This window comes from Megalobrama amblycephala, linkage group LG16 (genome assembly GCF_018812025.1).
Source record: "Megalobrama amblycephala isolate DHTTF-2021 linkage group LG16, ASM1881202v1, whole genome shotgun sequence".
NCBI lineage: Eukaryota > Metazoa > Chordata > Actinopteri > Cypriniformes > Xenocyprididae > Megalobrama > Megalobrama amblycephala.
The window spans coordinates 38,966,450-38,982,474 of NC_063059.1; the positions used below are offsets into that span (position 1 = coordinate 38,966,450).

Sequence of the window (16,025 nt, forward strand, 5' to 3'; positions counted from 1 at the left end):
TTCAAAAAAACAAAATACCCGAAAATTTTGTGAGCAAATCCCAGACATGCATCTTGTCCGCCTTGAGCCAAGGACTCCAGCGATATAAGACACTTGAGCCTGGGCCTAACGGTTCAGGAGTTATGAGCCATTTCATACTTTTGACTGCTGTAGCGCCCCCGTCAGGCTGATCGGTGCGAGCCTTTGTGACGTTGTAGGCGGTATAAGTACTACTAGCCCTCAAAGTTTCAAGTCTCTACAACTTACAGTTTGGTCTGCCCGATCACTTTTAGGGGAGAATTCTGATTCTTGGAAAATTTAAAGGTGCCCAAGAACGTTCTTTCACAAGATGTAATATAAGTCTAAGGTGTCTCCTGAATGTGTCTGTGAAGTTTCAGCTCAAAATACCCCATAGATTTTTTTAAATAAATTTTTTTAACTGCCTATTTTGGGGCATCATTAACAATGCACTGATTTACACTCGGCGCCGCCCCTTTAAGACGTGAGCTTCCTGCCACACGAGCTGTCGACTATATTACAGCGCATTTACAAAGTTCACACAGCTAATATAACCCTCAAATGGATCTTTACAAGATGTTCGTCATGCATGCTGCATGCATGCTTCGAATTATGTGAGTAAAGTATTTATTTGGATGTTAAAAGTTTTATTCTGAGTGAATTTGAGGCTGTCCTCCGTGGCTAACGGCTATTGCTACACTGTTGGAGAGATTTATAAAGAATGAAGTTGTGTTTATGCATTATACAGACTGCAAGTGTTTAAAAAATGAAAATAGCGACGGCTCTTGTCTCCATGAATACAGTAAGAAACGATGGTAACTTTAACCTCATTTAACAGTACATTAGCAACATGCTAACGAAACTTTTAGAAAGACAATTTACAAATATCAGTAAAAATATCATGCTATCATGGATTATGTTAGTTATTATTGCTCCATCTGCCATTTTTCGCTGTTGTTCTTGCTTACCTAGTCTGATGATTCGGCTGTGTGCAGCTCCAGACGTTAACTGGCTGCCCTTGTCTAATGCCTTTTATAATGTTGGGAACATCATGGGCTGGCATTATGCAAATATTGGGGCGTACACCCCGACTGTTACGTAACAGTCGGTGTTATGTTCAGATTCGCCTGTTCTTTGGAGGTCATTTAAACAAATGAGATTTATATAAGAAGGAGGAAACAATGGAGTTTGAGACTCACTGTATGTCATTTCCATGTACTGAACTCTTGTTATTCAACTATGCCAAGATAAATTCAATTTTTGAATCTAGGTCACCTTTAACAATTACAATAGGGTTTCAGCGCTACACGCTTGAACCCCTAAATAACATGCATTTTTATGATCTCTCTAATTTTTAGGGGTTCAAGCACGAAGTGCAAAATCACTCATAACTCCTAGACGTTTATCCTAGAATCAAGTGTCTTATATTATTGAAATCATTGGCTCAAGATGGACAAAATGTATATCTGCGATTTCATTTCCAGTATGCACATTTTTCTGCCATTTTGAATTTTGTCAACCTACTTTTGCGAACTAGTCCTAGTTTTTTTGCCTGATCAGAACCAAACTAGTGCAGAAATGCTCTCTGGAATCTGAATATCAATAATTATCAAAAAAAGTTGAAATTTTTATTCACGTCGCTAAGGGGCACCAAAAAATACGATGAGGGCCGAGCCACTTTTACTAAAATGGCTATAACTCAAGAACAAAATGAGATATTTGCACCAAACTCAGTACACATGTGTACGGGCTCAATCTTAGGTCATGATAAAAACATCGCAGCGATTGGATGCTAGGTGGCGCTATAAATTTAAAAAAAAACTTGAAAATGGCTATAACTACCTGACCGTTAGTCCGATTGACTTGAAAATTGATATGCAGTGTCTTGGTCCAAGGGGGCATGATAGTCTATGAGGACATTGGCGTATATAAAAAAAAAAAATGGCCGCCACTGGCCAATGAATTTTGAGCACCTATTAGACAAGGTTAACGGAGGCCTATCAGAACTAAACTCGGTGGGCATGTTCGACTCATGGCCCTAGAGGTCTGTAAGAATTTTGAAAGAAATCGGCTACAAGTTGGCACTAACGAGTTTTTATGCCTCAATAATCACATGGTGTTTCACAGATCCGCACAATATGCATATAATTTGATAGATCTCCTCTTGCTGAAGAACCAATGCTGTCAATCAAATCGTTCGTTAATTATTCGCAAATATGTGAGAAACCCTCTTTTGTGAACTAGTCCTAAGTTTTTCACCCGATCGGAACAAAACCAGTGCAGGACAATTCTCTGGACTCTCTAGATCAATAGATATCAAAAAAACTTTACCCTTTGGGTCGCTATAACTGGGTCATTTAGAAAATGGGTGTGGCTAAATATACCCAAAAGCCTATAAAGCCTAAACGAAAACTCAGAACTTCACAGAAATAGGCGAGCACATGCAGCATATGATTCTAAAGAAGCATGCCAATTTTTGTGTAGATTGGAACATAGGTGGCGCTATAACATATGTTTTTAATGGTTTTAGCTGAAAATGTATATAATGGGTGTGGTCGACTTATTTTCACGGGAGTCATAGACTCCTGAATCCTTGCCGAGTCCAACGATACCAGACTTGCCAGGTTTCAGCTTATGGTTTGTGCAACATTGTGATGTAGCGCTTAAAAAACTTGCGAATATCTTTGAAACTGTTAGTCCGATCGAGACGAAACCAGCATAGGAAACCCAGAACCTAAGTTGATTAACTACATGCATTTGCCCAAATGTCAAAATTTTGATAAGAAGTGAAAAAAAAAAAAATCCAATCAAAGACGTTCATGGGTCATTTTCTATGCTCTTATGTATGTAACTATCTATAACTTCAAAATGAAATGAGAAATTTTCACCAAAATTAACATGTATGGACACAGTCTGAGGACACCAAAAAAAAAAAAAAAAAAAAAAAAAAAAAGTGGTGGAGATCAGGCCACAATCAGGTGGTGCTATAACTGTCAAAAAACCTTTAAAAAACAATATTTTTCCTTGCTGAATTGCTTATATTGGCTGTAAATGGTCTTTTCCATCTATGATCTAAGTGTTTACATACTTGCTCAATAAAATATAATACCTTTTTATGTGCTTAAAGGCCTTAAAGTGCTTGAACCCTGGTAAATGCTGCTTGCAGCTTTAATGTTAAAATTATTATTTTCACAGATTCTGCAAGGGGTTCCCATACTTTTTCATGCAACTGTATGTAATATAGTGCATATATTTAGCAAAATACTTCTCTCTATATGTAACGAAGGCGAGACTCAGGTAGGGATACAATTGCAAGCTTTTATTAAAAGGTGAGCGTGGTTGTACAGGCAGGGTCAAACAGGAGCAAACAGGAATAGCAAGGGACAGGCAGAATCGTAGTCAGGGTACAGGCAGTAGATCAAGGCAGGCAGATATCATTCACAGAACAGAAGACAAGGCAAGGGTCAGGACAGGCAGCACAGGATCGTAGACGGTAGAAAGTAACAGACAGGCAGACAGGGTATAAACGCTCGGAATTGCACACAAGGTAAACAAGACTTTGCGGTGAGGTGGTGTGTGTGAAAGTCCTTTATAGTCCTGGTAATGAGCTGCAGCTGGGTGTGGTGATTAGAGTGGAGTGTGTGCAGGTGACTGGCAGGGAGGATTATGGGAAATGTAGTCCGGGAACTGACAGGAACTGACGGAGATCGTGACATAACGCCCCCCTTCCGGAAGGCGCGTCCTCGCGACGTAATTGACGTAGATGGGGAGGGGGGGTGGGTGCATTGGAGATCTTAAGGCAGACAGGAACGGGGTCTCCAATGCAGGTTCCAGGAACTTGGGCAGCCATGGCGGGTCAGGTGTCACAAGCAGCCATGGCGGGTCAGGTGCCACGAGCAGCCATGGCGGGTCAGGAGTGTCAGGAATCCACGGCGGGTCAGGTGGTTCGGGCAGCCACGGCAGGTTAGGTGGTTCGGGCAACCATGGCAGGTCAGAGTCCATAAACGGCCATAGTTGGTTATAGTCCATGGGCGGCCATGACAGTTCGGAGGCCATTAATGGCAGTGGCCGGACAGGGTCCCCACCCACAAGCTCCCCACCCTCAGGTATATGGCCCCCCCAAAAAAAGTTCTTGGGGAATTCAACGGAGGCTGTGTAGGGTTTGTGGGCAAAGAGCTCGGATGGTGCCAACAGAGCCAGGAGCTGAGGTGGTGCCGGCAAGGCAAGGAGCTGAGGTGGCGCCGGCAGGGCAAGGAGCTCGGGTGGCGCCGGCAGGGCAAGACGCTTGGGCGGCGCCGGCAGAGCAAGGAGCTCGGGTGGCGCCGGCAGTGCAAGGAGCTCGGGTAATGCTGGCAGGGCAAGACGCTTGGGCGGCACCGGCAGGGCAAGAGCGGCCATCTTGTCCGTAGACACTGGCGGTGCGGCCATCTTGTCCATAGACACTGGCGGTGCGGCCATCTTGTCCATAGACACTGGCGGTGCGGCCATCTTCAGACGTGACGTGACTCTGGGCGATCAGCGGAGACGTGACGTGACTCTGGGCGATCAGCGGAGACTTGACTTGGCTCACGAAGATCAACTGTGACTTGAATTTGCTCGTGACGATCAGCTGTGACTTGACTTTGCTCATGAAGATCACTTGTGACTTGACTTTGTGTTGTTGTGACTGCCATTTTGTGAGTGTTCTCCATAGCGGCAGCCATTACATGATTCACTGTGGTGTCGCATTCCTCAGCGATACCCACAGTAAAAAGTGGAACCAACAGTGAGCAGGGCAAAGTCCAGAAATTCCACGAACAACCCTCGGGGACCATTGGTGAGTAAACTGTTCTTTAGTGGTTCTTTTAATCCATAAGCAAAGAAGTCAATGAGGGCACAGTCCGGCAGATCAGATAAATCAGCAATATCCAGAAACTTCTGAATATGTGCCTCGAGGGTACTGTTACCTTGATGAAGGCTGACAAGACGCATTGCTGGGTCCATGCTGAGGCTGGAAACGCTCATAGAAGCTGCTGGATCTGGGTATGTCTTCTGGGTATGTATGCGAAGTCTTCTGTAACGAAGGCGAGACTCAGGTAGGGATCCAATTGCAAGCTTTTATTAAAGGTGAGCGTGGTCGTACAGGCAGGGTCAAACAGGAATAGCAAGGGGCGGGCAGGCAGGTGGGCGGGCAGTTGCACACAAGGTAAACAAGACTTTGCGGTGAGGTGGTGTGTGTGAAAGTCCTTTATAGTCCTGGTAATGAGCTGCAGCTGGGTGTGGTGATTAGAGTGTAGTGTGTGCAGGTGACTGGCAGGGAGGATTATGGGAAATGTAGTCCAGGAACTGACGGAGATCGTGACACTATAGTTATTTTTTTAGCTATAAATGGCTTTCCTGAGGTAAAAGTAATGTTACGTGACACATTGTTCTCCAGCTGTTTTATTGACCATCCGCGGTTGAAAAACTGATTGATCAATTCATAGTTTTCACATGACGTCACACATTTAAAGGAACACCCACCTGAAGGGCAAGGCTTTCCTCCATTGCCCGTCAGTCATTTTTACCAGGTTTGTAGTAAGATCTAATGTAGTAAGACAGTGATATTAAAAGACCAAATTCAATATACACCTTATTGATTATGCATATTTTGTACAGGCAAACAAATGAACACAGAATATTAATGCAAAACAAGGTTTCTCATTAAGCATTTGTGACTGAATGTGACTGAAAACTATGTGACTGGAAACTATGAATTACATGAGGCATTATACATTTCCGAAAGTTGTACTGTATCTTCCAACATACCTTCTGATGTTAATTCTTGTTTATTTACTATGAACTAGTAGGCCTAGTAAAGAGGAAGAATGATTAAGTCTGACATCATACACCACATTTTCTGGTGTTACAATACAGTATAGAGGGCTGCAGGGATCATATATATTCACAGATGCCGCATTAGCATATATATAAGCCATAAACACTCAAAATTACGTTGACTGTGCATCTTCAACTGTAGTTATACACATGTATGAATATCTATGTCTGAAATAGACTTCAGCAGATGATTTTCATAGGATTTAGTTTATTGTTAATGTTAGATAAGACAAAGGTGTTAGCTAACACAACAATAAAAAGTTACCATAGTTTAAAAACCTGTAATGTTGAGATGACACAAAACAAACCAACACATTCTCACCTGTGAAGGTTATCCCATTTCTTTGAGAATTTAAATCTAGGTGGTTTTACAACCAGAGGCTACGCAATACTTGGAGAAAACTCATTGGTTTTTACTGTGAGTGAAGACAGCATCTAAAATAAAATGTGTTTATAATCACGCTCTTGTAAATTATTATTACTCGAAATTTCAGGGAAAATGTTTTTTACATAAAGACTGAAAGAGGTGTCGGAAGCTCAGTGATGGTGATGTTAAAGTAAATCATAATATCTAACTGTAAGTCTACAATGTTTTTAAATGTAACTGTTTTTCATTTCAACAGCCAGTGCTCAAACTTCAGTAACTGGTAAGTAACAGACTGTTAGTCACTCTTTTTAAACTCAGATCCTAGTTACGTGAGATGACTGATGGTTAGTTTGCAAGTTTAGCTTGTTGTTAGATGTGAGTTGATTCATAATATAGTTATTTTATTTTTTTTAGGTGAATATAGTATCAGACTGGTGAATGGTAGTAATAACTGCTCTGGGAGAGTTGAGATCCTTTATGATGACCAGTGGGGGACAGTGTGTGATGATGGCTGGGACATTGAAGATGCTGAGGTGGTGTGCAGATATTTGGGATGTGGACGAGCTGTTAGTGCACACTCCAACGCTCATTTTGGCCAGGGAAGTGATCCGATCTGGTTGGATAATGTGGAATGTTCAGGAAATGAATCATCCCTCACACAGTGCTCACACAAACCTTTTGGAGACCATAACTGTGGTCACGAAGAAGATGCAGGTGTCGTCTGCTTAAAGGGTAAAAATATATATGTTTTCCCCAGGTCCAAGATGCCATTGTATATTTACTGTTTTGCTTGTGATGAAAAGAGTACAATAGTGATTGAAAACAACATAAACCTACTGTGTTTAGTCCCAAATAATAATAATATATATATATATATATATATATATATATATATATATATATATATACAGGGAGTGCAGAATTATTAGGCAAGTTGATTTTCTGATCATATTTTTTCCCAAGCACATTTTACCAATTCCAATCCACATCAATCTTAATAACTACTATTAATATTGTTTTTAATCATTTATAAGTGATATATAATTGTTCATGAAGGCTGGAAATGAAAAAATGCCTTATATTCAGGTGTGCAGAATTATTAGGCAAGTTTTCTTTTACAGGCAAAATGAGCCAAAAAAGAGATTTAACTCAGACTGAAAAGTCAAAAATTATTAAATACTCATGAGAAGGACGCAATACTAATGCAATACTAGAAATTGCAAAGTTAAAGCATGACCAAGGGACAGCAAAATGCTCATTGGGTCAGCGGGGTCAGACAAAAACAGGTGGAAAAGAAAAGACACATGTTAACTGCAAAATAATTAAGAATTAAGGTGAAGAATTAAGTGTGAAACCATCAGGAACCCTTTAGTCTCCAGCGCCACCATTTTCCAGAGCTGCAACCTACCTGGAGTCTCCAGAAGTGCAAGGTGTTAGGATCTCAGAGACTTAGGTTAGCTAAAGAATCCTAAAAAATGACCTGCACTTGATAAGAATCACAAGCTGAAGTGTTATAAAATACATGAAGACTGGGTTTTAATAGGGCTTATAGACAGACAGCTTGAGAATGACTCCTGATGGACCAGCACCACATCCTCTTGTACCACTGTTTGAAGAATTTATCCAGAATCTGGCAGTAAGGTGTTTGAGTTCACTTTTAGTCCATCTCTTATCCTGAAATGTCTGTCTTGCAGAGATGGACTAAAAATTATCTTCCAAAACTTACTGCCAGATTCTGGAAGATAAATTCTTCAAACAGTGGTACAAGAGGATGTGGTGCTGGTCCTTCAGGAGTCACTCTCAAGCTGTCTGTTTATAAGGTCTATAAAAACCCAGTCTTCATGTATTTTATAACACTTCAGCTTGTGATTCTGTCTAAAGAATCATTTTTTAGGATTCTTTAGCTAACCTAAGTCTCTGAGATCCTGAGACCTTGCACTTCTGGAGACTCCAGGTAGGTTGCAGTTCTGGAAAATGGTGGCGCTGGAGACTAAAGGGTTCCTGATGGTTTCACACATAATTCTTAATTATTTTGCAGTTAACGTGTCTTTTCTTTTCCACCTGTTTTTGTCTGACCCCGCTGACCCAATGAGCATTTTGCTGTCCCTTGGTCATGCTTTAACTTTGCAATTTCTAGTATTGCATTAGTATTGCGTCCTTCTCATGAGTATTTAATAATTTTTGACTTTTCAGTCTGAGTTAAATCTCTTTTTTGGCTCATTTTGCCTGTAAAAGAAAACTTGCCTAATAATTCTGCACACCTGAATATAAGGCATTTTTCATTTCCAGCCTTCATGAACAATTATATATCACTTATAAATGATTAAAAACAATATTAATAGTAGTTATTAAGATTGATGTGGATTGGAATTGGTAAAATGTGCTTGGGAAAAAAATATGATCAGAAAATCAACTTGCCTAATAATTCTGCACTCCCTGTATATATATATATTTTTTTTTTTTTTTTTTTTAAAGCAGAGGGGCTATGCTCATTTGGTGCTTGGCTACTAACAGTTTCAAACATATACAATATACACATTCTTACAACATGGTTTTTAATCACATTGTACTTATATTTTTATATCTTACCAGACATAAGATTGGTCAATGGGTCTGATTCATGCTGTGGAAGAGTGGAGATCCTTCATAATGGCCAGTGGGGAACCGTGTGTGATGATGACTGGGACATGAATGATGCTGCTGTGGTGTGCAGACAGTTAGAGTGTGGTTCAGCCATCAGTGCACCTACAAGTGCCGCCTTTGGTCAAGGCAGTGGATCGACCTGGCTGGATGGTGTTGGATGCTCGGGAGGTGAAGGAAACCTCACACAATGTTCACACAGAGGACTAGGAGCTCACAACTGTGGTCATGGTGAAGATGCTGGTGTTGTTTGTTCAGGTATATCTTTTGCATCTTGACATTAGGGTTAGGTAGAAATGAGCAATAGAAATGACAATAAGCTTCATGTATTTAATGATTTTCATCTTAACATGTAATTTTAAATGGATGCCTATTTTTTTTAAAAGGTGACCTGCAGCAGCCCACTCTTTCTGTGATCCCCACATATACAGTTGTTTCTCCTGGAGAAAACATTCAGTTCAGATGCACAACACCTAAACCAAGATGCAATGCTGATGCTGAATTCCACCTCTTCAAAAACGGATCATCTATATCCTCCCAGAAACATGTTTCTGGTGTGACTTTCCACCTTGTCAATGTAAGCGCCTCACATCAGGGCAGCTACAGCTGTTATTACTCCTACCAAAACGACACTGTTTTATCGCCTTGGAGTAACACTGTTGACATCCTTGTAGGTGAGAGTTTAATCTTGTCTCATTGCCTACATAATATAAATGCTTTAGTTGCATGAAAGTGAATTGATTCTGTATTGATGTCTTATTTTTGTGTTTGTGCTGCTAATTTGTAAAATGACTGTGAATTAAAATTAAATCCCGAGAAGATGCAGTTCTTGAAGCCATTTTTATTTGTTTTATTTCACTATTCATTTTTATTTGTAGCGCTAACACAGAAACACACGAGAGAGTTTGAAAGCAGGTGTCTATTACTCACCCTCATGTTGTTCCCTACCCGTAAGACCGTCGTTCATCGTCGAAACACAAATTAAGATATTTTTGATAAAATCCGATGGCTCAGTGAGGCCTCCATTGACAGCAAGATAATTTATACTTTCAAATGCCCAGAAAGACTAAAGACGTATTTAAAACAGTTCATGTGACTACAGTGGTTCAACCTTGATAAGAATACTTTTGTACACCAAAAAAAACAAAATAACGACTTTATTCAGTAATATCTAGTGATGGGCTATTTCAAAACACTGCTTCATGAAGCTTTTGTTCAGGAATCTTTTGTTTCGAATCAGTGGTTCGGAGCGTAAAGTCACGTGATTTCAGTAAATGAGGCTTTGTTACATCATAAATGTTTCTAAATTTCGATGGTTCACGTGACTTGATACAAGCACTGATTCTAATAAAAATAAGATTCGTAAAGCTTTGAAGCTTCATGAAGCAGTGTTTTGAAATCATCCATCACTAGATATTGTTGAATAAAGTCGTTATTTTGTTTTTTTGGCACACAAAAAGTATTCTTGTCGCTTCATAACATTAAGGTTGAACCACTGTAGTCAACATGAACTGTTTTAAATACGTCTTTAAGTCTTTCTGGGCATTTGTAAGTGTAAATTATATTGCTGTCAATGTGTCACATATCTGTCTGTTCTGTTAGTCACATCTCCTCCTTTGTTTAGTTTTCCCGCCATTATTTAGTTGTCATGGTTTCTAATTTGATTAGTGTCCATTGTTTCAGGTGTGTCTTGTTAGTTTCTGCCTTGAATATATACCCTGTGATTTCCCTTAGTCTTTGTCGGTTTCCCCCGGTTTACCCGTGTATGTCTTACGGGTGTGGAACGACATGAGGGTGAGTAATTAATGACAGAAATTTCACTTTTGGGTGAACTGACCCTTTAACAGCGCTCAAAATACTAGGGGGAAATGATAGTTTCATCACATTTTTAAAATTTCAGTGCCAACTTGGTACCGAACCTAAAAAGCAGAGGGGTTTGGTGCTTGGCTCCTAACAATGACTGGCGATTTTAGCTAGTTTGCAAGTTTAGCATGTTGTTAGATGTAAGTTGATTCATAATATAGTTATTTTATTTTTTTTAGGTGAATATAGTATCAGACTGGTGAATGGTAGTAATAACTGCTCTGGGAGAGTTGAGATCCTTTATGATGGCCAGTGGGGGACAGTGTGTGATGATGGCTGGGACATTGAATGATGCTGAGGTGGTGTGCAGACAGTTGGGATGTGGACGAGCTGTTAGTGCACACTCCAAGCGCTCATTTTGGCCAGGGAAAGTGATCCGATCTGGTTGGATGATGTGGGATGTTCAGGAAGTGAATCGTCCCTCACACAGTGCTCACACAACACTTTTTGGAAACGATGACTGTGGTCACGAACGAAGATGCAGGTGTCGTCTGCTTAAAAGGTAAAAGTTTATGTTTTCCTCAGGTCCAAGATGCCATTGTATATTTGCTCTTTTGCTTGTGATGAAAAGAGTACAATAGTGATTGAAAACAACATAAACCTATGGTGTTTAGTCCCAAATAATAATTATATTTAAAAAAAAAAAAAAAGAAGGGGCTATGCTCATTTGGTGCTTGCCAACTAACAATTTCAAACACATACAACATAGGCTACACATACATAGAATACGCGGGGACGGGGGTTATGTGTCCCCCGCACTTTGAATAAAATGTAAATTGTGTTCACATAGAGGCCAATGTGAATAAAGTCTTGATATAAATTCAAAGAGACAAGATAGTCTATGCATGACCTGTCATTTTATTCTTAACTAAAATGAGGCTATCTAAACATTATGAATTCGCTCACTGTCGTGTAATAGATGTTTCATTCATGCTGGAAGCCGGAGGGCGCTCTTGTACACAGAAAGTCTGTAATTGTTTCGTAGAAGTAATTCAGCTATTCGCTGTAGCAGCTAGTGATGGGCAGATCGAGGCTTCGCGAAACACTGAAGCAGTTGAAGCAAATGTGCCGTAATGTGTTCGAGGCTTCGAAACAATCTGACACCTGTCTTCACGGTGACCGCTAGTGGTCAGAACAGTGTAAATACAACAAAACTTGGGCCAAACATACATAAAAACACCTTTTACAAATCTATTGCAAATGTTTATTGAAAGTAAAATCTATCAAATGCAATTTAACTAATCGTCTAATAAGAATTAAATATAGAGTGTCTGTATAATAAGTGTTCTTTTTATAAATTTTCAGGGCTTGTTTTGTTTGTTCCATGGACTCAAGCTAAACAGGCCAATAAGAGATAAATAACTATTCATTTTAATTATTCTAATGTCTAATTAAAACATCTACAAATGTATAAAACTGATCAAAGATCCGGTAAAACCATAGGGTAAAACCAAACGGCAACCTCACAAAATGTCTCTTGAAGCCAATTCGGAAGTGACTTAAACTGCAATTCATCAACTGGCCACTAGGGACAGGCTCCAAAAAACAGCAGAGTTCCTTGTTAAAATGGCCAACTTTACAGCAGAAAAAAAAAAACATGTTTACAGCCTGGATCAACTTGTGGTTTTGGTCTACAGTATACAGCTAATTTTGCTTCATGACAACTCTAATGGGGGTGAATTATTTTTTATTTTTTTATAACTTGTCCGTTTAAATTATATTAAGCCTTAAAGTTCTGCATAATTAAGGGCATGGTCACTTGAGTGACAGTTTTGCCACTGCTGTCTGTGAGCCATCACTTTACCTCAGCTAATTCCAGCTGCTGAATTTGGCATCTCTGCCATGTTTGTGCTTTTTTCAGGATTATTTTATACAATTATAAAATAATAATATATGGCTGGCTGCATTAATGATCGAGACTCGAGACAGATGTGCGTCTGTGTAGATGTGCACGCATGCAGAAGATAAACAGAACACACGTTGTTGGATCGTGGCTTTGGCTAAATGTTTTGTTCCTGAGATTTACTACAATAACAATGGCAGGAGGATATAAAATATATTGTAATTGTATTATTACAATAATAATAATATGATATTAAAATTAATATGATAGAAACTATCATCTTACATCTGCTATAATACAATATGTCGTTAGTCTTGAGAGTATGTACATTAGTTAATAAATAAGAGGATCTGCTTTTGATAATAGAATGTCCTGATGGACTAGTGGCAGTATTTTCATTTAGCGTGCAAGATGTTCTGGGTTCTAATCCAACCATGGATTTTTTTCTCATTAAAACCAAAGATGTTCATCAGTGATTGTATATCAAGAGCAGGGACACGTTCATGTGTATTTTATTTTGTGATTTCAACATAACGAATAGAGTCTCTGCAACAGTTAAGCGCTCGTCCGTGTGAATCCGCAGTGTGCACGAGCACCAAGAGAACACTGTTGCTCCTGACACAAATTACAATTACTGGTGCTGGAGCATCTATATCGTAAAAAAGACACTGTAGATTGACAGTAAACCTTTAGAATTTTCAAATGATATAGCTTACCTTTATTAATATTTTAGATGGTATCTTTGATAGATAGCTTCTTTGCCTGCTAACATGATCACGTCACATTAGGCGGGCATGGTTTCAGTAACCAGGCACCTCAGTTCCAACCACGTCCCGCCTCTTTGCCCATTTTCAGTTATCCAGGAGTGATGTGCGGTGATACACTGCTAAGATGGCAGCGGCCTCATTGAGAGCCCTCAGGATCGTGGAAAGGTCCCAGGTAGGAATGATAAGAGGGTGAGGCGGTTTGAGCCTCCTTGAACCCCTCAGAAGCCGAACAACTAAGTTGTTTTTTTTTACCGTCTGGCCGGCAATTGGAGCGTGAAAGGCTGCTATGACTGTCACATATATTTTGAGCGTGGAAGGGGTGAGGCCCTTATCCAAATGCTCCTGTAGAAAAGACGTCACAAGAGGCGTACTTTCTGGATGTGAAAGTACGCATCATTCAGATCCAGTGAGAAAAAACGGTCCCCTGGGCATATTTGTCTGAGAATCTGTTTCAGTGTAGTCATCCTGAACTTCCATCTCATGAGGGAGCGGTTCAGGTGCCTGAGATCTAGGATGGACCTGAGGCCACCATCCTTTTTGCGGGAAGTAGCGGCTGTAAAAGCCTGACTCGCTCTGGGCTGGGGGAACCATTTCTATGGCTCCTTTCGCCAGCAAAGTCATCACCTCGGAGCGGAGGACGTGAGCGTCCTTTACTTTCACTGAGGTGGGAACCACGCCGCCAAAACGCGGGGTCTTTGAGTGAATTGAAGTGAATAGCCTCATTTTATAATCCCAACACCCAGTTTGACACTCCGGGGATGGCCTGCCAGACCTCAGCCCACATGGCAAGGGGTTGGATCAGATTGGACGACAGATTAGCCTGGCGTTCGCGATAGGCGGAAAATGAAATTTGCTCTCTTTTTGAGTGTGTTTGTATTTTATTGTATTCGCTATAGCAGCGTGTTCGGGCCCAATGTTTGCAATAAATACATTGCTTCCAACACTCGGAACTGAATGAGGTGGCAGGAGGCATAACAGAGGCAGTTTTCAGAGAAAGCGGTCTGAATTAGGGCTGGGCGATATATCGCATGAGATTGTCATGCGCATTTCGTCAGTAAAGCCAGTTCCCTGATTACCGCTAAATCGCCATCACCTGCTTTCAAATGGAGCGGCATTTAATAGACAGAGCCGTAGATCACTGAAAAGCTACGCAATATCGCGTTCATTATCGAAGGCGATTCATCTGCGATAATGAACGTGATATTGCGTGGCTTTTCAGTGATCTACGGCTCTGTCTATTAAATGCCGCTGCATTTGAAAGCAGGTGATGGCGATTTAGCGGTAATCAGGGAACTGGCTTTACTGACGAAATGCGCGTGACAATCGCATTCGATATATCGCCCAGCCCTAGTCTGAATGCAGCGAGGCGGGACTCATGCTTTCGTGGTGAGAGTGTCCATCTTCAATGGAGGCGGCTTGTAGGGGCAGGGCTGGCAAGTGACACGCTCGGAAATTCAGCATTTTACCACAAACATCAGTGAAATAATGTTATTTTGGAAGAAATATATTCCATGAGTCTCACCTAATAGTTATAGGGGAGCTAGTCATGGCATAGAGCTGTCAGTGCTGCATTCAGCTGAGCACTGACAGTGTGGTACTCGCCCTAACAGCGTGTGCAGCATCGGAAAATCCCAGCTCAGAGGCTTGGCATTTTACAACAAATGCTGGAGAAATATGCTCTTTCAGAGTGAATATATTCCATGAGTCTCACCTGAGTCAGCGTCATGTCATATTCATCTGAGCGCTATCAGCATTGAACTTGCTCTCGCGCTCTCGTAGTAAGAGTGCTCATCCTCAATGGACACGTCTTGCGGGGCCAGACCCGGCAAATGACGCTCTCAGAGGCACGGCATTTTGAAACAAATCCCAGCAAGAATATGCTCTTTTAGAAAAATAAGCTCTGTATGCTCACCTGACGGAAGACGTCAGGAGATGAGCTGAAGGCAGGTTGTGAGTGGCGCGCTGATCAGGCTGCTTGAGAGAGGCGATCAACTAGAGCAGAGCAGGTGCTGAGATGCTTGATCCGCTGCCACAGTTGTGGCGCAACATTTGAAACAATGCCACTCTTTTAGATACTCGCCGGATGCTGGCGGGGGAAGCGCTGATCGGCCGCTTGCAGGCGACAAAGCAGCTCGCGAGTAGCGCGAGAGAATGAGCTGGCTGCGTTAGAGCTGAAGCGGGCAGGCGTGGATCAGCCAAATCCGCTGCGAGGCGTGTCAATGGCGAAGGCATTCAGTTGTCTCGGTAACAGAGAAGAGACGATTGTCGTCCCTGAAGGAGAAATGATCTGAGATCCTATAGCTAAATGCCTGCTTATATGGCCAGATGCCCTGCCCATTTTGGCAGGTTCTGGCGGGCTTCCTTGCCATAGGGTTGCGCAGCTCCGCCGCGCCATCATTGGAATCATTTTTCTCTACTGCCTGAACCAATGGCCATGCAGTTACACTGCGTTATTGAAAAGGGCTTCAGTAATCGGAGAAAAATTGAGTTACCTTTCGATATTTCTACTCATACTGCGTCGCTAAGATGCGGTGGGGAAACTTCTTTTCTCCAATTACCTGAAGCCTTTTTCAATCACAGCAGTGCAAATGCACTGCCATTGGTTTAATAAATTAATTGCTGTCTGTGAACAATTCCACAGGTATCGATTTTATTTGATTTCAATTCATACAGCATAGCCTACATTTTACAA

The 16,025-nt window shown here is 41.1% G+C and overlaps 2 protein-coding genes across 7 annotated transcripts in view; both read left to right on the plus strand.

The window, feature by feature from the left end:
* Positions 1-11,090, plus strand: part of LOC125248567 (deleted in malignant brain tumors 1 protein-like) — a 96,393-nt gene extending 85,303 nt beyond the window's left edge. For 2 of the 4 annotated variants that reach the window (XM_048160533.1, XM_048160534.1), the window contains 4 exons: positions 6,635-6,952; positions 8,813-9,118; positions 9,247-9,534; positions 10,903-11,073. In XM_048160533.1, coding sequence (XP_048016490.1) covers positions 6,635-6,952; positions 8,813-9,118; positions 9,247-9,534; positions 10,903-11,015 — 1,025 coding nt within the window. In that variant the 3' untranslated portion in view covers positions 11,016-11,073. Of the gene's footprint in view, positions 1-6,634; positions 6,953-8,812; positions 9,119-9,246; positions 9,535-10,902 lie in introns of all 4 variants that reach the window. The other 2 variants (XM_048160532.1, XM_048160536.1) reach the window with 2 other exon arrangements.
* The window catches only part of LOC125248579 (deleted in malignant brain tumors 1 protein-like), a 50,035-nt gene continuing 45,100 nt past the window's right edge, over positions 11,091-16,025 (plus strand). For all 3 annotated transcript variants that reach the window (XM_048160569.1, XM_048160571.1, XM_048160570.1), the window contains exon 1: positions 11,091-11,225. In XM_048160569.1, the coding sequence (XP_048016526.1) occupies positions 11,180-11,225 (46 nt within the window). In that variant the 5' untranslated portion in view covers positions 11,091-11,179. The remainder of the gene's footprint in view (positions 11,226-16,025) is intronic.